Source organism: Camelus bactrianus, chromosome 22, assembly GCF_048773025.1.
Source record: "Camelus bactrianus isolate YW-2024 breed Bactrian camel chromosome 22, ASM4877302v1, whole genome shotgun sequence".
NCBI classification, from domain to species: domain Eukaryota; kingdom Metazoa; phylum Chordata; class Mammalia; order Artiodactyla; family Camelidae; genus Camelus; species Camelus bactrianus.
The window spans coordinates 10,399,745-10,423,603 of record NC_133560.1 but is presented as its reverse complement, the minus strand read 5'-3'; the positions used below and the strand labels follow the sequence as shown (position 1 = coordinate 10,423,603).

General features: G+C 51.5%; 1 protein-coding gene across 4 annotated transcripts in view; it reads left to right on the top strand.

Annotated features, from left to right (window-relative positions):
• The window catches only part of ERGIC1 (endoplasmic reticulum-golgi intermediate compartment 1), a 99,897-nt gene extending 77,781 nt beyond the window's left edge, over window positions 1–22,116 (top strand). For all 4 annotated transcript variants that reach the window (XM_074350282.1, XM_074350281.1, XM_074350284.1 and 1 more), the window contains 4 exons: window positions 419–479; window positions 5,203–5,303; window positions 7,803–7,925; window positions 20,322–22,116. In XM_074350282.1, coding sequence (XP_074206383.1) covers window positions 419–479; window positions 5,203–5,303; window positions 7,803–7,925; window positions 20,322–20,429 — 393 coding nt within the window. In that variant the 3' untranslated portion in view covers window positions 20,430–22,116. The remainder of the gene's footprint in view (window positions 1–418; window positions 480–5,202; window positions 5,304–7,802; window positions 7,926–20,321) is intronic.
• Window positions 22,117–23,859: the final 1,743 nt, after the last annotated feature.

Here is a 23,859-nt window from a genome sequence, read left to right as displayed (position 1 = left end):
GTGGTCTGATGGAAAGAGCCCAGGCTTGAGGTCAGATAGACCTGAGTTCAGAGTTCAGTTCAGCCACTTATCAGTGGTTTGGTGCTTCTCCAAACCTTGACTTGCTCTTCTGTAAAATGGGCCCGTGGTACCTCATTAGGGGCATTCAATGAGATGACACTAGGTACACAGGCCCGAATGCCTCATAGTTGTAAGTGCTCAAGATGGTAAGCAAGCTAGTGCCTCCTGGGTTCCAGGCCTCTGCTGTGTCTGTGTCTTGCTCCCCACAACTTCTCTAGAGACAGACCACACTGGATCTCCGTTTTACACATGGACAGGGTCCCGGGACCAGGTGGCACCTGGTCATTCCCCTACAGCCAAGGCCAGGCCTAGAGGTGGCAGCATCCTGGGGTCAGTCCCTCTCTGTGCTTCTCCACAGGTCCAGAACGTCCACGGAGCCTTCAACGCGCTCGGGGGAGCAGACAGACTCACCTCCAACCGTATGTATCTCATGCCTGCACTGGGAACAGCTTTCTGGCCCGGGTTTCCCAGGGCCGCAGAGAGGGAGTGCGGGAGAACGGAGGCAGCCTCGCTGTGAGCCAAGCTGTTCACGCTTCCTTCCCGCTGCTGGCCTGAGAGGCAGTGGAAAGATCCGTATCTTACAGAGAAGGGAAGGAAAATGACCTGGAGCCGGGGAGTTGTGGCGCGCCCCATGAATACCGGCTGTTACAGTATTATTATTATCATCACTGCCACATAGTGGTTCTTGGTTGAGATAATCACCCTAGATCCCACAGGGAGTGATGACACAGCCAGAATTCATCCTGGCTCCAGGTGGCACCCAGGAGAACAGGGCTGTGGGTGGCTCAGTCAGGTCAGGCCACCTGGGCGGCCCCCACCCCGCCCCCCTCCTGCGTGGGCCCCTCCCACCCACAAATGGCCCCTCCCTGAACCGTCTCTTTCCTGGGCTCCCTGGCACCTCGGCCCAGATTAAAGAGAGTGCCACGTCTTTACACACCAGCAGAAGAGCGTGCATACCTAGACACACGCACACACACGCGTGAGGCCTGAACGGAACGGGTCTGGGAGGTCTGTCCGCTCAAGTGGATCCGCCCTCTGGATCCTGCAGGACGGTTACCAAGACTTTTCTTCTTTTCTCACCAGAGCTCACCTTGCCCCCAGATGTCTTTAATCACTTCTTAAAATATATTTCTAAGCAGACCTTAGAGATATTGCAGATCTGTTTCTGGACCACCTCAGTGAAGCAAATATCACAGTTAAAGCGAGTTACACAAATTTTTTGATTTCCGAGTGCATGGAAAAGTTATGTTTACACTATGCTGCAGTCTGTTAAGTGTGCAGTAGCATTATATCTTTTAAAACAGTGGAAATACCTTAATGTTAAAAATCCTTTATCGCTTAAAAAAAAATGCTAACCATCATCTGACAAGTTGCCACAAACTTCAATTTGCTAAAAAAAAAAAAAAAATCAGTATCTGCGAAGAGCAATAAAGCAAAACAATAAAAGGAGCCGAACCTCCATGACCTGTCCCCGCCCCAACCACTCAAGCTTTTCATTTCCCCGTGTCGCTGGGGATCCTTGTCCGTGAGCGGAAGTTGGTTTTTCCGAACACAGATAGCAGCCGACCTTCTGACTTTGGTACATGGTGTTACTACAAAACCACAGTTCGGGTACAGTTTTTCCTCTGGTGACAGAGCCACGGTTGCCCACCTAGCAGCTCTGCGGTGCTTTATTAAGGCACTCTGTCTTTTCATGGAAAGTGTCTGTTCCTGGTTTTCAGCAGTGCAGTGATGCCCCCGAGACTGATGGAATTTGCTTTACCAGTAAGCAACGTTACCGCGTTGCTTCCCACTGGGTCCGTGCCCTTTCACGCTGCCTCCAGCGGCGCCTGAGTGTGTGACAGTCGCTCCTGGCTTTCACGCAGGTGTCTGATGCTAAGGGAAGGCGTCGATTCTTCGTATGGGGGGGTAGTCATCGTGGTTGTGTGAGGGCAGCGTGTGGTCCCAAGGGGGGCCGCCCACCTGCTTGCAGCTCGCACTGGCCCCTGGCTGCCTGCTGTTGGAAGAGGCTCAAGCTTGGAAGACCTCAGAGTGTGCAAGCCGATGGAGGACGTGGGCAGAAAGCCTTGCCTGCTCCTGGGCTCCCGAACAAAGCCATCTCAGGCCGCATCCGTGGAGAGAGAGCTGCGTTAGATCAGGCGGCAGACCGCCAGGGTAGGGCGGCCTCTCATCTCCTCAGCCCTGCAGCCCGGTCGCCCACACTGGGCGCTTCGCCTCTGCGGGTCCCTCTGCTCCCAGGTCTCCCACAGGGGCTGCTTCTTGTCATTCAGGTCTCAGCTCAAATGCCACCACCTCAGAGAGGCCCTTCCTGACCACCTTATCTACAGTCACCCCCACGCCCAGCAACAGACCTGTTTTTCTTCTTTGTGCAGACCAATCTGAAGATACTGTGACTGTTGATGTTTTAGCTGTGATGATGGCATTAAGGTGGTGGTGGTGGTTTTTTTTAAGAGTCTTTTCTTGAGACATAATGAAAATATCTGTGGATGAATTGATGTGATGTCTGGGATTTGCTTCAAAATAAAATGAAGGAGGAGGAGCAGTAGGGCAGAGAGGAAGCAAAATTGGACATGTGTTGTTGATTGCTGAGGCTGGAGAATGGGTACCTGCATGTTCCTCGTACAGTTCCCCGTATATGTTTGAATTTTTCCATAGTAAGATGTTTGGAGGGAGGGAGGGAGCGGGAGGGGCACGTGGGCCCGCCTGGATCAGGTTGGAGCCAGCAGCCCCAAGGAAGGGTCCTCTGCCCAGGAACCCACGTGGGTGTCATTAGGTGCTGTGTTTCCAGTGGCGTTTGGCAAATTGTACCAAAGGCCTTAAAAATGGTCACTGCCTTTGAGTCATCAATTCTACTCATAGGAGAGTGAGCTCAGGGAACGATTAAGAGAATGTGCATGGATTTAGGGAGATAATGGTCATTAGGTCATTGTTTATAGGAGTGAAAATGAGCCACAGCATCAGTGTCTAGCCCCAGAGCCTGGTTATGCACATTGTACGTGGCCACACTGTGGGGCACGTGCGGCTGCGGACGGTCCTGTGTCAGAACCTCGCTGGTGTTCAGGCAGCAAACAGTTACTGAGCACCTACTGTGTGCCTGGCACTGTGGGAGGGGATACGATGGTGGATAAAACCAGTGAGGTAGAGCTTGCACTGTGTCTCAGACCTGAAACACTGCCTAGGGTGTTCAGTGCTCAGAAGAAGGTTCAGTATGATCCAGTTTTAGGGAAACATAAATATACATATAAATAGAAATCTGGTAGTTTATACATGAGGATGTGAACCTACAGTTTTCTGTGAAGAGTGGATTTGTGGGTGATGTTTTTTTCTTTACGATCACCTGTGTATCGCGCAAGTTGTAACAGAACCATTATAGGTGTGATGTTCATAAGGCATCACTCTCTTGTTCCTCCAAGTTTTTAATGAGGGGCGATGGGCATTTGGGCTTCTGGTTTAAAATGCAGATTCTTGTGGGGGGAGGGTGTAGCTCAGTGGTAGAGCACGTGCTAAGCATGCACGAGGTCCTGGGTTCAATCCCCAGTACCTCCATTAGATAAATAAACCTAATTACCTCCCCCTTCAAGAAAAAAAAAGTCTAAAAAAGATTTTTTAATTAAAAAAAGGCAGATTCTGACCCCCACGCCAGACCCAGTGAGCAGAATCTTCAGTGGTGAGGCCCAGGTGTCTACCTTTTAAATCCTGGTGGCCTCAGTGCTCCTGATAGCTGAGCGTTGGCGGTGTTGAGCAGAGGGCGGTTGGGGTCCTCATGGGCTTAGCCCTGACGCTGCAGGACTTTTCCGAAGTTTTTAGAGGAGTCGGATCTCAAGGCAGTTCAGAAAACACTGTCCTTTCCTTACTAAGATGTGGTACTGGCAGGAAGAGGCAGGGGACGCCGTCTGCGTCCCCTGCCCTCTTACAGAAGATGAGTTCTAGGAAACAGGAGTGACTCAGCCAGAAGACCAGGAGTAGAGCCCATAAGCCTAAATTTCTGTGTTTTAGCTGCATGGCCCCTGACCCCAGATTCTAGAAGGCAGGAACAGAGGGGCCCTTGAGCTCTCCCTAGCATCCCAGAAGGCCCGAGGGAATACACCTTTCCCGGGTGGTATCAGCAGCTCTGGGCCAGCGATCTATCAGCTGAGCGTTTGATTCCGGTTACCTCATGCTTATCAGAAGCTGAGTCATCTGTTCTTCCATTCATGCCTCTGACCAGTCATCCCTCCATCCGTTCATTCATTCAATAAGCATTTGCCACTGTCCACTCTGTACCAAGCTCTGCACAGGGTTCTGGGGACACGGAGATGAGTAAGGCTCGGTCCCTGACCACCGCCGCCTCCTCCATCCAGCGAGGAGGGGGTAAGAGTTTCAGTGGAAGATGACAGGACTGAGTAGAGCGAGAACTGATCTCCCATTAATTGAAAATGGGGGGAAAAAATTAATCAGTTCTTTATAGATGCAGTTTTTCTGGTCGGTGGGCTCTTTTTAAAAACATAAACCCAGTTTGTTTCAAAAGTAGCAATATTCAAACAGGATCAGAGGGTGCACAGTGACATGTGATCTTTTTCAAATGCTGCCTTCCTCCCCAGAGACTACAATTGCTAATTGTTTCTTGGGCATCTTTCCAGAAAATTCTTCTGTGTATTCATGCCTATAGAGAGAAGAGTGGGTCTTCCCTGCCCCCAGTACACGGAAACACGTGATTTCCCCTTGTCTGTGACTTAGTTCTTTACACTTCAAAATACCTCTTGGAGAGTGGCCTCTCCCAGCACCCTCTCTTCAACAGTTTCCCTGTTCTTTATTTTTAATGGAGGTACTGGAGATTGAACCTGGGGCCTCATGCATGCTCAGCATGTGCTCTACCACTGAGCCAAACCCTCCCTCCCCCTAACAGCCCTATTGAGGGAACTTTGGGTTGTTTCTAGAATTTATTATTGTATGCAGTGCAGGAGTAAAGACCCTGATGGGTGGAGGTGTCCATCAATTCCTGGTGTCCAGAGGGAGAAAATGAGGAAGTGTCGTTTGGTGGTGAAACTGTGGAGGCTGAATCCCCTCGATGCCAAGCAGGCTTAGGGTTGGAATGACCTAGAAAGAGCTGCCTGCTGGGCAGTGCCCATCCCCCTGCTTCATGCCGCTCTGTCCTTCCCGCAGCCCTCGCCTCCCACGACTACATCTTGAAGATCGTGCCCACGGTTTACGAGGACAAGAGTGGCAAGCAGCGGTACTCCTACCAGTACACGGTGGCCAACAAGGTACCCCAGCGGCAGCTGCGCCCAGCTGCGTGCAATTGCGCCCTCTGCTGGCTGAGAGCGGAGGTGACACGTGTCTGGGCATGCTTTCCTCTGTTTTCCTTCACCGGGCTTTTCCTGGGGTAGGGTGCTCTGGCCTGGCTCTGTCCCTGGGTAAAGATGGGAGGCCAGCCTCAGAGTCAAGGGGAAGAAATCTCACCAGGAGATAGTGTGTGGTCTGTTTGAGAAAGAGCAGGCGGGTGGCCTGCCCCAAAGGTCCATCCCCACAGCCCCTGCATCTGGCCCCAGTCCTTAAGATACAGGACCCTGATTGGTTAGCACAGAACAGATGCTCTGGCTCTTAGGGCACAAGCTTTATCCAAAATCATGATGCCCTTGAATCACACCAGATGGCCATTGGTTAGCAGGTATGTCCCAGGACCCCAACACTCAGAGTCACGGAGAAGCAGGCAGGTCTTGGTGGAAAGCAGAGCACAGTCAGAACCAGCAGAACAGGGTGACAGACAGTTTCAAACCGAAATAGCCTCAGCTTCCACGAGATGACCCTGCCCATGGGACATGAATGCTTGAAACCGGTTGGTTGAGCCCCCCCTCCCCCTCCAGATAGACCCCCTTCCTATCAGGAGTCTCCTTTCTCTTCTGTTCCAAGACTGTGCAAACCCCTTATAAGTGATATATTGTTTGGCTCTAATAATAATCACAGTAAGAGTAGCAGTTACCATTTATGGGGTGCTTTCCGCAAGCTGGACATTGTGCTACGCGCTCTGCCTCCAACATCTTTTTCAGTCATCATGACAGCTCTGACATTGGGACTGTTATTGTCCCCATTGTACAGATTTGGCCACTGAGGTGCTGAGAGGTGGTCCTGGAGCTATAAAGTGGCTGAGTGGGTCTTAGAACCAGCTTCTCCTCCGGCTCCAGAATCTGGCCTCTTGATCACATCACCTACTCAGTCTGAAAGAGAGGCCTCTGAGTCTGCCGGGCTGGGAGCTACTCTCTCTCGGGGGACTTGGGGTCCCCCTTCTCTGATCCACCTGCGCTGATGCTCCGGTGTAGCTGGAGCAGACGTCCTTTTTCTCGGAGGGCATCTCGCTGGGACCCTCAAGTGCTGACAGCATCTGACAGATGGGAGAAGGCGGAGGCAGACTGAGCAGAAAGAGCGAGGGCTGGGGAGCAAACTTCCGGCTCAAAGCCAGCGCAGTCACTCACCGGCTCTGGGACCTGGGACAAGTCACATAACCGCTCTGTGCCTTAGTGTACTCACTTTATAAATGGGGATGGTGCCCGCCTCATAAGGTCGCCATCCAATGAGGCAATGCTTTTAAAACTAGCTAGCCCACGAAGAAGGCCTTGGGTAAATGGGACCTACTGCTGCTTTTTTTTTTTTGCTTTTTGTTTTCCTCCGTCCGTCAGCACTGGGCTATGGCCCCATCAGCTCTCCCTGGAGAAAACTGATCTTGTTTTGCCCAAGTCTCCTTCCCCTGAGGCTTTGGCGAAGGCCCAGTGGCCAGAACTGCTTGCTCAGCCCTCTGTGGCCTTGGCCCAGCCTGCCCCTTGAGTGAGGGCGGCTGCGCCCATCCGGGGCCGCTGGCTCCCCAGCAGAGGGCACGTCCCAGGGTTGTCCCCAGAGAAGCCACAGGGCTTAGGTCTTAGTATTTGGGGTTGGGGCATTAGTTTGGTCTCCAGTTACTGTAGACGAGTGAGAGTAGCCCCGAGGTTTCCAGCGTTCTGAAGTGGACAGACACACTGTTAATTCAGCCCCTCGGCATCCTTGGAGTCCCGGCTGTGCCCTCTGACTTTCCAGTTCTGTGTTCCTGCTTTGTAGAAATTCACCCCCCACCCCCCTCTCTCTCACACAACCCCTCCTCGGGACGTCGTGTGTGGCGTTAGACTGTCTCATCCTCCAGACGCCCCGGGGGAGCTGTGGCCGTTCGTTCACAGCCCCGTCAGCGCTCCGTGTCCCTCAGTCAGGGCACGGACGATGCTGCCTCCTGCTCCTGACTGTAAGCCCCTCTGGGGATGGGGCGGGGCATGCTCCCCTCAGGGTCCCCCGCAGCCAGCATGGGGCCAGCACACGGGAGAGCTGCTCAGTGAACTATCACCGGGTAAATGGATGCACTCTGCATGCCCCAGGAGTTGAAGGGGCTACTAAGCCTTTACTCAGACTCAGCCCAGGTCATGCTTGTCCCTTGACATCTCTGGACTCAGTCTCATATTGATTCTGGTGCTGCCTCCAGGGTCAAACTGTCAATTTCCAAGCAGCCAATAGTGTCCCAAACGCCCCCAGCTCAGTGGCCACCCAGGTGCTATGGCAGAGCCTCGGGGGGTGGGGGTGGGAGGTGTGAGAGGAGGGGGTCCATGGAGCTCGGCTCTTGGAAGGGAGAGAGAGAAGAGCCTGTGCTTGTGCATTGCTGGGGACCCTGTACAATCCACCCCGTGAGACACAGTTTGTGTGTCCGAGTCTCACATCCCCCTCCCCTGTTCTCTCTCCTCCTACCCCAGGAGTACGTCGCCTACAGCCACACGGGCCGCATCATCCCCGCCATCTGGTTCCGCTATGACCTCAGCCCCATCACGGTCAAGTACACAGAGAGACGGCAGCCTCTGTACAGGTTCATCACCACGGTGAGTAGTGGGGAAGTGGGGGGCGCCTGCTGTGGGCTCCTTTTCTTGCCCCGCCCCCCACAGTTCTCAGAGAAGCAGGATGCAGCCCACAGGGCCACAGGCTCAGCCTGCTCACAGAAGGTCTCTAGGGTGTTTAGAAATGTCGTCAGAATCATGTCAATATCGATGGCATGTCATCGAATCTTTTTCAGAGAGGAATGCCACTCAGTCAGTTCTATTCCTTAAGCAGCTCTTTATATGGCTCAGATGTTCGTGATTTTCTCCACTTTTTAAACCTTTACGAAAGTTATTCTTAGCAGGGCTTATCCTTTTCTGTGTAGATTTTACAGTGGAGATTTAACTCATTTTTTCCCCAAGTCTGTTTTTCACCTCTAGCTGCTACTATGGTCAGGTTTTTTCTTTCTTTCCTTCCTCCCTGTTCTCTTTTCTTTCTTTTTTGCCATTGTCTCCACCAAGTCCAATTTTCCGTGGGGCAGTTTCAAGCTGATATCAGTTTTCTCTGATGCTGAATATTTCTACCAAGTGTACTATCCTGGCCTCCCATTCAAATGTCCTTGGGGTCAGAACAGCAGGATCGCAGTGCCCTGCTCCAGCTGAGACCTGGAGATGTTTGGCAAGCCAGAGTCAGCGGAGGTGGAAGAGATGGGGTCATTATCCCTCCCTGACAGATTTGGAAACTGAGGCCCCCATCTGTAGTGGCCGCCCAGATGCTATGGCAGAGCCTCAGGTGAAAGGGTGTGAGTGGAGGGGTCTTGTGCTTCTCCACCTTTTCATACCAATTCAGGATTAGGTGTCCAGTCTCAGCTGTTTCATTTCCTGCGCTGACTAGGTCTGTATAAGGACTCCGTTACAGCAGAGAGAGAACCCCACATCGAGCTGGCCTGAGGGGTTAAGTGAGCCTCAGGCATGGCTTGATCCAGGCGCTTGGTCTCTCTTCATTCTGCTCTCCTCTGTACTGGCTTCATTTTCAAATAGAATTTACCAGTAGAAAACGCCTCTTTCTCAGTAATTCTATCCTAAGTCCTGAATAGAATGGCACTGTCATTGGCCCAGCTCAGGTCCCATGTCATCCTTGTGACCTGGGGGATGAATGAAGTGCTCCAGCTGGCCAGCCCCACCCAGACCACAGGGACAAAGATTGCAAGGGGGTGGGGTTCCCTAAGAGAAAAATCAGAGGCCAGTTACTAGAAGAAAGAGGAAGGGTACTAGGATGCTGAAAGGCCAAGTGTCCACTACAAAGCCTCCATCATGTAATCTGTGAAACAGGAATCACAGTCCCCACTCTTCCTACCTCCCACGGCCTCGTGGGACTCAAAGCAGACCATGAAAGGGAAGCTCTGCAGTTACAGAAAGCCATGTGCATACTAAGGGTGTCCAAATTCTGGTGCTTCTGTGAGCCTCGGAATTGCCTTTTACTGTTCTCTGACTCCGTAAAAAAATGTGAAACTTTTGTGATCAACCAGGGGCACCTAACATAAAGCTAAAACACCAGGCACAAATTGGGAGACAGTATTTGCCACACGTACAAGAAAGGACACTTCAGAATTTCCACATTAAAAAATTCCTCCAAGTCAGTAATAAAAAGTTAAATGACCAAAAAGAAAATGGGTAAGGGCTGGACCGCTCACGGAGGAGACCACACAGGCAGTGGAAGGTGCCCAAGTTCACTAGAAACTGGAGGAATGAGATTCAAGACAACCAGCCCCGATTCAGTCCTGTCGAGTGGCAGAAATGACAGACCTGCCACTGTCAAGACTGGGAGGAGGGCGCGAAACAGGGGGACCCGCGACGCAGTTTGGTGCGCGGGTGAATTGGGTCAACCACTTTGGGGGGAGACGCACCAAGCCTTTGGCCTCAAATCAGGAAATTTGTGAGCAAGTGGTTTTACCCAGGTTCCCACAGGGTGGCGCCCCAAGCGGGTCTTGGCGCTGATTCTTAGGCCAGCACTCCTAAGGCAGCCCCAGAGTAAGACAGAAACGAAGTTACAGGTAGACACCTCTGTGCAGGTGTGGTCTGCACCTCAGAGGACCTGGGGTCCGCGACAGTGACAGTGGCAGGGAAACCCCTGCGCGCACACCTCACCATAGGGTCTTCATGACCCCCTTCCTGTTTGCTCTGCATTCCAGACACCTGAGACTCTGACCCTTAAAACCCCTTGGCAAATGGCTGAGAAATGAAGCAATTTCATTTAGTCACTAAACGTTTGCTAGAATTTACCACCCACCAGGCTGGGTAGCGGGGGTAGCTGAATGGGACCAAATCCCTGCCCTTCAGCTGCTCCCCAGCTGGTGGGGGAGCTGGGCGAGCACACACAGAGCCGCAGCCCCGCCCGGCAACAGCTCCGATGGAGCTGTGCACCGTGCACCGCGGTGGGAAAGGCTCCCCTATGTGTGGAAAGTTCAGAGAAGGAAACCCCAAGATGGGTCTTGAAGGGTGGGGAGACATTTTCTAAACTGATGAAGGAAAGAGAGAGGGTCTTAGCAAAGGGCATTGCACATGCAGAGGGGCCCAACATACCATAGATCATGAAGGCCATGTGGCTTCTTTCGATGGCGAAGAACTTCTTCCCAGGAAGTCCCAGGGGACGAGCCTGTCCTTTGTCACCCAGAGACCTTCTCCTCCTCCTTTTGGCCACCAGCCCCTCCTCCATCTCTGCCCTGTCCACCTCCACCTGGGTGCGGGCCATGCTGCAGGGAACCTCCTGACATCATTAGTCCGGTGGTTTTTCTGAAGGCCCCGCGTTGCCATCTTGGTTGCCACAGCAACCGTAGGGTCAGCCCAGAGTGAGCCAGCCGGCTGTCCCTGGCAGATGGCGTCATTGTGGAGCTTCAAAGGCCCTTGTCACAGGGCGGCAGATGCGGGGATGACGCTCCCACACAGACATACAGACACAAAGACCCCTGGGGAGCCCTCGCCGGGCAGGGTGGGGCTGGGAGGGAAGTGGAGACACCTGCTGCGACTTCTCTTTCTCTCCTTTTAAAATCAAACACTTGTGTGCAAAGCCTCTGAACCCAAAATGGGGGCCTCTGCAAATAGCTCCTTAGAGGGGCTGTGAAGAGGGGGCGTAGGCCAGGATGTCGTCATGGGGCGGCTGCGGGCTGCAGAGGCAGCTGTGGATGGGCTGGAATGAGGGGTGGGTGTGGGGTGTGGAGGGGAGAGGCGGGGGGCCCCCTGATGCATTCTAAGTAACACGTACCTGGCTTATCCGGGGTCGCCCCCTCCAGGGTCTCATGGTCTGGGAAGGACCTGTTCACCCCAAGCCTGAACAGACGAGGCCACCTCCTCCCGGAAGTCTCCCCAGGCTGCCCAGCGCTCCTCTCTTGGGACGCCCAGGGCACCTTGCTCAGACCTCCGCTTTGTGCTGCTCCAGAAAATTCCACCACTGAGGGAATAAACAGATGGTGCTTAACAATATGCGAGTGGTCCCCTTCAAAGTGCCCCCTCCCACACACGCACTTTTGTTCCCTGCCCCTGCCACTTGGCAAAGCCCCTTTTCGGAGACAGCCTTCAAGTGGGTTGTAGTGACAGGCTGGATGGCTTTGGTGGTGTCACATCGCTTTCCTTGTGTGTTTTATTCTATTTGTGGGGAACAGCCAGAGGTCATCAAGTACCAGATTGGGTCAGTATGGCCGTGACAGTGTTTGCCCACCAAAAAGTAGCAGCTGGCGATGACACGCTTCCACTGGGCAGCAGGGATAGCTGAGTTGGACATCTTCCCTGCCCTCAAGGTGCTCTTGGCCGGTGACATAATCCCCCAGACTTCAGACTGCGCTCCCTAGGTGCCAGGCCTGATGATGATGAGCTCCAGGTCTGGCTCACCTGTGTCCCAGCATCCAGCATGGGGCCTGCCCTGGACCTGGGTGCTCAGAAAAACACAAGGGATGGCTGCTTGAAGAAGTGATCATATAACTATGCTTATCAAGCGTCTACTAGGTGCCAGGAAATTTTACAGTTATCTCCTTTAACCTTCCCAGGTAGATGAAGTCATTCTTGTTTTATATATAAATCGACTGAGGCCCAGAGAGGTAAAGAAACTCATCCAAGATCACACAGCCAATAAATGGCAAGGCTGGGATTTGACTCCAAAACCTGCCTGCCTCTGCCACATCCCCACCCCCAACCCCTGCCAACCAGCTTGGGAGCCTCCATCTTCCAAAACAAAGGCTTTCAAGGATGTTCCAGCAGCAGGGCTTCCAGAAGCCACGGAGCCCTTTAGAGGACACCAGGATCATTAGATACAGTGACTTTCATCCTAGGAGTCAGGAGAAATATTATAGCAGGAATCAAGGAGATATTGTGAGCGTCTGTGATAAAATCACAGTCACGCACATGCAAACCATAAAAAAATTAGCAAACTGTCCACCTAAGACTAGCTGGCTGGCGGGGTGCAGGTTTTCCTGCTCGTATCTAACCACCTCTCACTCATCTGTTTGGGCACCTGCAAGGATTTCCCATTGACAAAAGGCAGCAGGTGCCTGGGGCACAGGGTGCATAGGATAGTTAAAAAATAATAATACTGAGAGGAAACAAACTTAAAACTGAGAATGTTTTACCACTGAGATGTGTGAGTTGGGAAAAGAGCAGCTTGGTAGCTGGGCTGGGATGACAGCCCGTTCAGAGCCTCCATTCTCTCCTACTCAGTCTCCCCTCGATGTGTCTCTCCTCCCAGGACCACGGCTCCAGGAAGGCAGGGCTGGGTCTAAGTGTTCTCTGGTCTCCAGACCTGGAATAACATGGTCGATGAGAAGTAGGTGTGAACAGTGCGCAAGCACGTGGAGGGTGTCCACCTTGGTCCACACCCCCCCCAAGACAATTTCTGTTATTTGAGGAACAGAGCAGAACCTAAATTAGCAACACAGTTACTCAAGCTTGGAAATGTGTATAAAACCTCAGTTTCCATCCTTCCAGACGTTTGCGTGAAGCTGGTTCTTCCAGAAGGTTGTTTATCAGGGACAGGTTGCTCCACCTGGGTCTGAACACAGGTATCGCAGTCGGAGCAGAATGCCCTGGGGCTGGCTTTTCTAAGGCAGGTTCTGAGATGAACAAGGAATATTAGGATGGCATGGGCTCCATTTTGCAAACTGCATTTATATTTACAGCCACACAGCTTTTTATTTCATCAGCTTTGCTGATGAAATAAGGACATTTGATATGTAGGATTTAACAGAGCTGAGAAAACAAAATATAAAGAAGCCATCCATGCAGGAAGATGGGGACTGAGGGGCACATTCAGGATGGGGGTGGAGCAGAAGAAAGCAGGCCGTTTGCAGCCTCCCAGACCCGGATGCTCATCACCCTTACCGACTTGGTAGCTGTGTGACCTTGGACCAGTTGGTCCCTGTCTGAGCCTGTTTCCCCATCTGTGAAATGGAGGTCACCCGGTTTGCCCTAGTACTTGCAAGGATTGAATGAGAAGGCAGAAAAAAGTACCCTCTCAGGCATGGCACATAGTAGGTGCTGAACCTGGCACATAGTAGGTGCTGAACCAAGGTGTTTTTTCCCAAAGCAGGAGGTGGGTGTTTTGCAGCTGCAGCCATTGTAAAAAATGGCAGGGAAGGGACTCCACTCTCCCCAAAGGCCCCTGGACTAAAGGGTGGGAGTGGGGGGGTCTAGCAGGCAAGACACCGTTGGGTGGAGACCACCACACCCTCTCCTCTCCCACCCCCACCCCACCCCCACCATTCCTGGGCCCAGTCATCAGCTTCCCTTCCGCGACGGCCCCCACCTCTGCCCAGCCACAGCTTCGGTGTTCTCATCCCAGGCTCCAGTCTGTCTGCCGCCGGCATCTGATGGGACTCCTGTTCATTATTTATTTCCTCCTACTGTGCCTTTTCCACAAGCTTTTCAAGCAGTGCTGTCTGGAGGAAGACAGTGAAAGAACAGTTTCCGCACACTTGCAGCGGCCCATCAGGCAGCCAGGCAGAGGTCATCTTGGTCCTCAGAGTGGACCCCATTTCACAGATGAGAGAAACTGAGGCTCAGAGAGATAAACTGGGTTTCCTGGCCAGGGTCGCAGAGCTGGGATCCGCCCCCAGGAGTGTTTACTCTGGAGCCCCCAGTCTCCCCACCATGGTGGGGTGTGCCTCGTGCTTCTCCCACTGCACATAATGGAAAAGTAAACCTTGGCGGGGAAGGGAGGCATTCGGGGTGATGGATTGGGAAAGCCATAGTGCTGGGGGAACAGCAGAGGGATTCAGCTCGCCAGCCAGTGTGGTTGGAACTCGTCCTCTCTATGTTATAAGGAATCAGGAGCCGTGATGAAAATGTCAGGGAAACAAACACACACACACATACACGCCCCCTCCTTTTCAAGGTAGACAAGCTGTCTTCACTCTCCCCATAGTGGAAGGTCAGGAAGCTGAGGGACCCGCAGGGAAGAAGTCTCTGCGTCAGAACAGAGGAACTTTTTTGATGACTCTAGTGAAAAGTGACATGCGTCTCCCAGACTCACTGGGGCCTGCACATCCCATTGTCCTTGTCTCCGTTTCTGGAGCGGGGGCTGCTGACTAGAGGAGGGTGCGTGTGTCGGCTCAGCAGCTCTGATCGCTCATCCCCCACCCCCCACTCCCAGGGGTTGTCCCCTGCCTCAAAGCCGGGAGATACCGCAGTGTGGCAGAGCAGGGGACCAAGGGAATTGGCATCGAAGGTGTACGTGTGACACGGAAACTCTCACTGAACCCCACAGCAGTCCTGAGGGGTGAGAATTAGCCTTCCGTTTGTAAAAGTTAGGCAATGGAGGCTCAGGGAGCGATGGGAGTGGCCCCAACCATCCTGAGTCTCCTCCCCCGTGACCCCCTCCCACTCCTGGCTGACAGCCCTGTGTCAGGTCACCTTTGCCCCCTGCCAGGGACGTGGAATTCTCCTGCCCCTTTCTTTCTTTTTTTTTTTTTTTTAACATTCCTGTGTGTGTGTGTGTGTGTGTGTCCTTATTTTATTTTGTTTATTTAGGTTCCACATATAAGTGATAATATATGGCATTTTTCTTTCTCTTTCTGGCCCACTTTGCTTAGAATGACGATCTTCAGGTCCAACCATTTGCTGCAAATGGTATTATTTTATTCTTTTTCATGGCTGAGTAGTATTCCATTGTATAAATATACCACAGCTTCTTTATCCAGTCATCTGTTGATGGACGTTTGGGTTGTTTCCATGTCTTGGCTATTGTAAATAGTACTACTATGAACATTGGGGTGCACTGGATGTGTCTTTTTGAGTTTTATTTTTCTCCGGGTATATACTTAGGCATGGTATTGCTGGATCACATGGTGAGTCTATTTTTAATTTTTTAAGGAACTTCCATACTGTCCTCCATAGTGGCTGATCCAATCTACACTCCCATTAACAGCATAGAGGGTTCCCTTTTTTCCATACTCTCTCCAGCATCTGTCATTTGTAGACTTTTCAATGATGGCCGTTCTGGCTGGTGTGAGGTAATCCTACCCCTTTCTTAAGACCCTTCCTTCCTTCCTTCCTTCGCTGTCACACTCACTCACCGACTTCTCATCCATTCTTTCTCACTCCTTTACTCAGTAAACATGTACTGAGCCAAAAGTGGGGCAGGTCCCTCTGCTGTCTCCTCTCCCTGGGGCGTCCAGGAAATCTAGGGTTGACGTAGGGCATTGAGGAGGTAAGAGGTGCTCCCTGACTGGTCGAAGACTGGAAACAGCCTCTAGCCTGAGGTGCCCCGAGGGACGTTCTTCATCATGAACACTTCTTGGTGCTCACCTGAGGAAGTATGCAGTCCAGGTGTCAGCTACTCCATCTGTAGAATGGGTCCTTGGAGGGCTTGGGACCTGAGCAACTGCAAGGAATCTTCCTGTGGTGCCTGGGACACCCTTGTCCTCTGCTTAAAAAGCCAGGTAGAGAGTGGAAATTGAGCCCCAGAGCCCTGCTCTGGGGAATAAGTGATCTTTTACCCATTATTCTTTTTAGAGTGGGTCTCAGAGAGGTTTAGAAAACTTGGATCTTAGCAACAAGGTTGGAGCCTGCCAGTCAACTGGAAGGTGAGCTTGGGTACCATCTTACTGAGCACCTACTAAGTGCTAGGCACTCCAGAGGCGTTGCCTCCAGTATGACAACTGGCAAAATAGGGGTGGTTTTCCCATTTTATAGATGAGAAAATTGAGGCTCAGGAAAGCTCTCCGACATCCAGAGTTAGGAAGTGACAGCCAGGACTCAGCTTCGAAGGGCTGAGCTCTTCCTGCTGCCCCAGCCAAGAAGGGCACAGTGGGCTCCCAGCGCCCCGCCCCCTGCCTTTGCCGTGTGCAGTGAGGAGGGTCATGCCTCCCGGCCTCTGCACACCACGGAGGCCTGGTTCTCCCAGCTCTTCTGCGTGCAGAGCAGCAGGCAAGGGAACTCAGTGTCGTGGGCGTGATTTGCTGCGTTTTCTTCTTTATTAGTTTGCATTCACCTTGGGCCCCATACTCCCAGGTCGTGGAGACACCCAGTCTCCATCCTCCCTTCTGCCCTTCCGCCAGCCCTTTTATTGTGTGTTCTTAAGATTGCTTCAGCCTCCTAACATCAGTGGTTGGTCATTTCCCCTCAACTCACATCAGCCAAGGAGGCACAAACATGGTGAAGCCGGTTTTCTGGCCACCACCAACGTAGGGCCGGAGTCCAAAGACAGACAGACCATCTGGGGCAGCCTCAGACGCAGGAACTGTGATCTTCTCAGAGTGAGGAAGGGCCATGACTGACCACCTTCTGGGGCGAGTCCAGATGTGGGAGCCTCCTCGTGATGAGGGTTTCTGTGGCCCCCATGGGTCGGAATCCAGGGAGTGCCACAGCCTGGGAGCACCACCAGACCCTCTCCTCACAGCTCCTGCCTCACCTCACACTGGTCCCCTCCTGTGGATGTAAGCAGGTTGGCGAGGCACAGGCAGGCCAAAGGCAAAATAATGAAAGCAGGGGCCATGGCAGCAGCAGGCGGGCTGCAATTTCTCTCAGCTTTTGAGGACCACCTCCTTCCCCGGAATGTGCCAGGATCCCACCTCCTTAGTTGATGGGTGACCAGCACCTTCAATAGATGTAGGCTAATGGGAGATGTGCTGCTGTGTTGGGTAACATTAGCAGATTTGCACGGGAGCTCCCTGCTGGGCCTCCCAAGCCTCAGGCAGAAGGTAACTCACTCTGATGGGGTCAGCTGCCTAGAAGCTTCCATGCTCCCAGGGCCTCGGTTTCCCCACAGCTCTGTGATGTCTTGTGTGCCTCAGTGTCAGTGTTGTCTCCCGCTCCGGGCCAGCCCAGTGAAAGGAGGCTTCAGTCTGGGTGCCAGGTGCGTGTGACTCATAGACCCCCTCAGGTCCCAGTGTGTGTGTAGATGAATATAGATATGTGTGTATGTGTGGTTATTTTTTTATTTTTTTTTAATTATTTGCTCCATTGCACTTAAGTCACATTTTCCTATCCTCTGATCCAAGCTCTAAAAGCATTTTGCGGTATAAAATCTCTCCTCATCTGATCCACTCTACCAAAATAACCCAGCTCCCCTGCCGTCATCTTCCATGAAAAGTGGTCCTGTGTCATGGTCTGAAGCTGGCCGGGAGGGGCCTTGCCTGCTGAAAACACTTCATAATAATCCCCCCAGCGTCCCCCATCCTTCTGTCTCCCTGGGGGGCTGCTCGGGTTTCTGGGGCTGTTATTACTGGAATGTCAGCTGCTCTACTTACAAGCCATCCATACAGACCTGCTCTGTCTGTCTTGGGCCACACAGGCCTCCGCTTAGCTCATCTCGTGGAAATATCATTTTAAAAATAAATGCCAATTCAGTTCGCACTTCCCTTTTGCCTCCACTGTGTCTCCTGGCCTCCTCCACTTGGCACCAGGGGGTCCATTAAGGCGCTGCTGTCTCCCAGAGTCCTCCAGTGGTCCAGAGTCGGTGGCTGGGTGGCCACCCGGTGGGGCCTCCAGGGTGACCTCAGGGGCCCTCTGGGGCTGCCCGAATTGGCTTCTTTTGAGTCCTGTGGTCATTTAAGTGGCTCAGGGGAAACAGTGAGAGCTCTGAACGCATACAAACTTGACTCTGCCACACACTTGCTGTGTGACCTTGGACAAGTTATTTCCCTCTCTGGGCCCCACAGATACACGAGCAAAGAGGTACCTCCCTCCTAGGCATATGTGATAGGTGGTATTGGTTTTTATGAACGACATAAAGTATGTCTTTAGGGGAAAAATACATTTGAAATTTCTTTGCAAACCTATTATGAACTTCTTTTATCTTCCATCATCCTCGCTTTGATTCTTCCATGGCACCAAAAAGCAACTCAAAGGTAGGCCAGAAAATTTTGAGTAAAACATAACATCATCTTGCTGCATCACAAGGGGAGTCCTGACAATTTCAAAGCAAAGTCAGTCATTCGGCACGGTGGCATGTTTCACGCCTGGGACGCAGCAGAGTGCCACGTGGAGGGTGCAGACTTCAAAGTTTGGAACTCGGTTCAGCCACTAATGACTGTGGCATCGGATGAGTGATTGAGTGTCCCAGTGCCTCAGTTTCCCTGGCTGTAATATAGGTAGAAGCATGTCCTAGGGTTGGCCTGGGGATTCAGTGAGGTGGGAGGCATGAGGCATTTCAGACTGTGTGCCTGGCACAGAAGGGTGCTGTGTACATGCTGTCTTGTTGTGGTTCTTATCTTATTATGTGGCAGGAAGTGAGGAGTCCAGACAGACAGGTGGCCTCCGTTACCATCCCCCTACCACATTCGTAATCAGGGACAGTTTGGACCTCCAGAGGACATTTGACAATATTTGGAGACATTCTGGTTGTCCCAATGGGGAGGAGGAGGTACTACTGGCATCTCACGGGTGGGGGCCCAGGTTACTGTTGCATGTCCTTCAAAGCACAGGACAGCCCACAGCAAAGAATTATCTGGTCCCCAAAGTAAACAGGGCCAGAAGAAACTTTTCCCTAACACAAGTTTTCTTTTCTTTTTTTCTTTTTTTTTAAACATTTTTTATTGATTTATAATCCTTTTACAATGTTGTGTCAAATTCCAGTGTAGAGCACAATTTTTCAGTTATACATGAACATATGTATATTCATTGTCACATTTTTTTTGTCTGTGAGCTACCATAAGATCTTGTGTATATTTCCCTGTGCTATACAGTATAATCTTGTTTGTCTGTTCTACAATTTTGAAATCCCATCTATCCCTTCCCACCCCCCGCCCCCTTGGCAACCGCAAGTTTGTATTCTATGTCTATGAGTCTGTTTCTATTTTGTATTTATGCTTTGTTTGTTTGTTTTTAGATTCCACATATGAGCGATCTCATATGGTATTTTCCTTTCTCTTTCTGGCTTACTTCACTTAGAATGACATTCTCCAGGAGCATCCATGTTACTGCAAATGGTGTTATGTTGTCAGTTTTTATGGCTGAATAGTATTCCATTGTATAAATATACCACAGCTTCTTTATCCAGTCATCTGTTGATGGACATTTAGTCTGTTTCCATGTCTTGGCTGTTGTAAATAGTGCTGCTGTGAACATTGGGGTGCAGGTGTCATTTTGAAGTAGGGTTCCTTCTGGATACAAGCCCAGGAGCGGAATTCCTGGGTTTCTTTTTTTTTTTTTTTAATGGAGGTGCTGGGGATGGAACCCAGGACCTCGTGCCTGCTGAGCATGCACTGTACCACTGAGCTACACCCACCCACCCCGTCCGCCACTGCAAGCTTCCTGGTGGCACCCCAAGCCCCTCTCTCCTCTGTAGCACTTGCCTTGGTTGTAATTTTGCATTGATAGGTAAGACTATTTGATGACTACTCATTCCATTGATATAGTACACGCTTCTGAGGGTGAGGCAAGATTTGTTTCGCACTCCAGCCCATCCAGGCCAGCGCTGCCTGTTCAGCCCACCCCAGACCTCAGTCACAGGCAGCACTGGGGCCTGGGCCTGTCTGACCCAGGTTCAAGTCCAGTTTTGCCACTTCTCGGTTATATGACCTTGGGCCCATGGCACTGCCTTTCCGAACTTCCATTCCTTCATCTACAAATGGGATTGTAAATATCTGATAACTTAGAGTAGAAGGTAAGACTGCCGGCTCCGGGATTGAAGACATGCCTGAGTTCAAGTCACAGCTCTGCTGCTTACTCTGGAAATGGAGTTACCTATAAGCCTCGGTTTCCCCACCTCTGAAATGGGTCTGATAATCCCCTTACTTTCAGAAGGTTAATATGAGATTTAAAGGAACTGATAATGATTACTTTTGTTATTATTTAATTCATCATCCAATGAATGGGGTTTTTTGTGCCCTGGGTGTGTTCAAGACCCCACGGGTTACTGTGGGGGACACAATAGGGCGGAGCGTCTCCAATTGCTAAGCTCGTCATCTCGTGACTTGGGAGAGGTCTGGCCTGGTGCTTCTTCCAGTGCTGACCTCTGACCTCCCCTCCTTTCAGATCTGTGCCATCATTGGCGGGACCTTCACCGTCGCCGGCATTCTGGACTCGTGTATCTTCACAGCCTCGGAGGCCTGGAAGAAGATCCAGCTGGGCAAGATGCATTGACGACCCGCCCGGCCTGCTGGCCGAGGACCCAGGGAGACCATCAGCCCTGCCTCCAGTGCCCTGTCTCCTCCTGCCCTCTGTCTGGCCTGGGATCTGGCTGTGTCCCAAATTGGGGGTGAGGGGAGGGAGAGCGCGGCTCACAGGTTCGCAGCTACCTCTTTTCCCCATGTTTAATTTGAGATGAATTACACTGCCTGATGTCGTGGTGCCCCTTTCTTTCCCTGAGGAGCCCCAAGACCAAGTCAGGCAAGGAAGGCTTGGAGGTGTTGGGGACCACTCCTGGTAGAACTACGGTCCGGTTCCTCCTAGGGGAGCAGCCCAGCATCCACGTCGACCAGCTCTCAGCCAGGCTTTGACAATCTCGCAGCCCCCACCGTTTGGACGCACTAATCACTTGGTTTCTCCCCTGGGCAGCCAACCCGCAGACCTGGGCTTTGGACCAGACTGCCCAAAGGTACTTCCCACCCGGAGCCTTCATCAGAGAATGGTACCTCCCAGGCAAGCCCCTGAGATGTGGCGCTGGAGCTGGAGCCCTCGCTTCTGCCCGACCCACAGCCCAGGCCTCCCTCCCCACCCCTTTCTTTTTCTCCCCAGAAGCAGATGCCCAGTTGTTGGCAGCAACTGTGTAGACTCAAGTCTGCCCACTGGATTTCCCCTTCCTCTCTTCATCTCATTTCTCTGAACCCCCGCCAATGTGCCTCAGCCCCCACGCCGCGTGGCAACAGCATTGCTTTGTGGAGGGGCCGCCTGTGACTGGGAAGTCATCCTTTTCTGCGATCCCAAAATAATCATGTCTCAGCCTCTCCCAGACGGCTGCCATCAGTCCCAAGGCCTTAGGTGGGGGAAGCAAAGCAGACCAGCCCTTCTCCCCTCTTGGGACGTCCACCTGTGCTCCCCAGGGTGCACAGTGCTCGGACCTCTCAGCAGCCCAGTTGTGGTCCGTTTGGCCCACTGAACTCCCCCATTGGCTGGCCACACACCAACTCATTCCTGGTCCCTGGGGCAGCTCCACTGTCTCCCCACTTGCTCTTGGGTGGGTCCCTACCCTTTTGCTCCCCCTCCCCCTTCCCCTTTAGGCTTGAAAGGGAGGGGCAGTGGTCCTGCAGGAATTCTACCCAGGGAATTTGAGGTATGCCCTCCCATCCCAGGGACAGAGGCGCCCACCTGTTTCCCATTTATATCAAGATTGTTTGCATACTTTTGTAATTAAGGGAAGTGTCCAGTGGAAGGCATTTTTTATCTATATGGATGGCTCAAGTCAGCCATTTGTAATTTTTGGCTCCAAATTCCAAGTAGAAAAGCTTCCCCTTTTGCATATGAGTTGACTGATGTGAGTGTAAACTGCATTTGGTTATTTTTTGGTATTTGTGCCCACTCAGACGGGTTGTTTTTTGCATTCTGCTCCGCAGTTACAGAAAGGAGCCCCTTGGGCATGTGAATACGTGTGCCTGTTGGGGGTGGGCAGGGCAGGCTGGGGAAATGTGTGGCATGCACATGATCTGAAATTCTGCTTTTGTGCATTTAAAAGAAAAAAAACTCGAGGACATAGGGGATGTCAGTTTCCTATGGAAGAGACACCTCTGACCCATTGTTCTTATAAACAAAATCTCAAGGGGGAAAAAAAATGTTTCTGTTCTTTCCCCACTCGTTGGATTCAAACAGATTAAAAGGCTAATTTTCAGAAATACTGCTGTGTGCTGCTGTCCAGTTGATTGAGGCTGGAGGCTGGGATCACAGTCAGAATGGAATTTCCCTCTAGAGGAGAGAAACTGGGAGGTGTGGAAAGGTCTGTGAGGATGACCAGAAAGTCAGGACCCCTTAGATTCAGTCCTTCCTTTATTGAATCCCTACAGAATGTTTCCTGATCTGCTACTTGGCAGTTGTGTGGCCTCAGGCCAGGTCCTTAACCTCACGGGGCTGTTGCAGAAATTAATCTACAATATACTGAAGTAAATTACACGGGATCATAGCAAGCTCATGTATGCAGCAGAGTGATACCTGGTAAGTTTTCAAAAATGGTGGTTGTGCCCTAAAGGTGTTCCCAGAGTAAAAGATCAGCATCAGCTCTGAGAAAGGGGCTTCATTGGGTATTTGCCAACCTGCTGCCCAGTCCTTCAAGGCTTGGGAACAGCACTGGAACAGCACGGGCGTGGATGAACACATGAGGGATAAACGTGAGAGCAAACCAGTCTGCAAGAGTCTTCACTGACCCTCCCCTTTCTCTCTCTCCTTTTTAAAAATATTTTATAAGCTTCAGGTATATGGTATTAGTTCAGCATCTGTATACACTGTACACACATCTGTTTCTCTGGGGGGAGGTAATTAAGTTTACTTACTTTTTTTTCTTTTAATGGAGGTACTAGGGATTGAACTCAGGACCTCCTGCGTGCTAAGCATGCGCTCTACCACTGAGCTGTACCCTCCTCTCCCTGATCTCGCTTTCACATCCTGTGTGATACTGGAGTTACACTGCGACGCTCAGAGCTCACAGTCAAGAGCACATGCCTGCTGGTCGTCAGTTACATGTGTTAGGGCCAGCTTTGCTACACTGTAGTGATGTGACTCACTTAATGCATGAAATACGGTTGAAAAATGAAAGAATCTAGCAAAACTGAGTTGAATACTTTGAAGAGACCTAATAAAGGGGAGTTACCATCCCCTCCTCAAAATGCTACCAAATTCAATCCACTGAAAAAAGTTGAGGGCGGGAAAGTCCTGGAGGATTCTATGTTCACCCTGAAAGCATGTTAAACTCTCACTCCATGCTAAAGAAACCAAAACCCGGAACCTGGGGTTGGCTTATGTAAGGACATGGTTTATGCAGGGAAGATGAAGGAGAACTCCAGCATTCTCAATGAGAAAGTTTTCTCAGTGAAAAAGCTTTGCTTCAGGGTCAAAAGATCGGCCAATGTGTTTTGAGTTGACAGAAAACCTTTAAGTCATGTATGTGTCATTTTTTTTATGATTTCTCCCTTGGAACAATTTTTTCAGTTACCTAACCACGTGCGGAGTATAGTGTGCGTATATGTAAGGACCTTGGTGGTTCAGGCAGAGATGTCTTCTCCCGGGGAGGTGTTGCCCCTGCAGAGGAGGTGAAGTTGGAGAGGGGCTTCAGTGAGGAGAGACCCTCACGTGCCGAGCCCACACTGCCTGGGGTGGGCAGGGGGCCTGTGAAGCTTGGGAAGAGGTGGGGTGTAGCCATGGGGCTGATAAAAGGCAGCTGTATAGTTAGTTTTTATGACTAAATGTCTCAAGCTCGGTTTTGGTTCTTGTCTGAAACAAAGATACACATTTTCTCAATGTGGCAGGTCACTCGTGTTCCTAATCCCTTCTTAAGCTGGTTCATTAGCTGCTCCAGCAGATAGAGGCTGAGGTCCAGGAATGCCAGGGGGAACAGTGTGGAGAACATTCACCCAAGACCCTCCTCCCC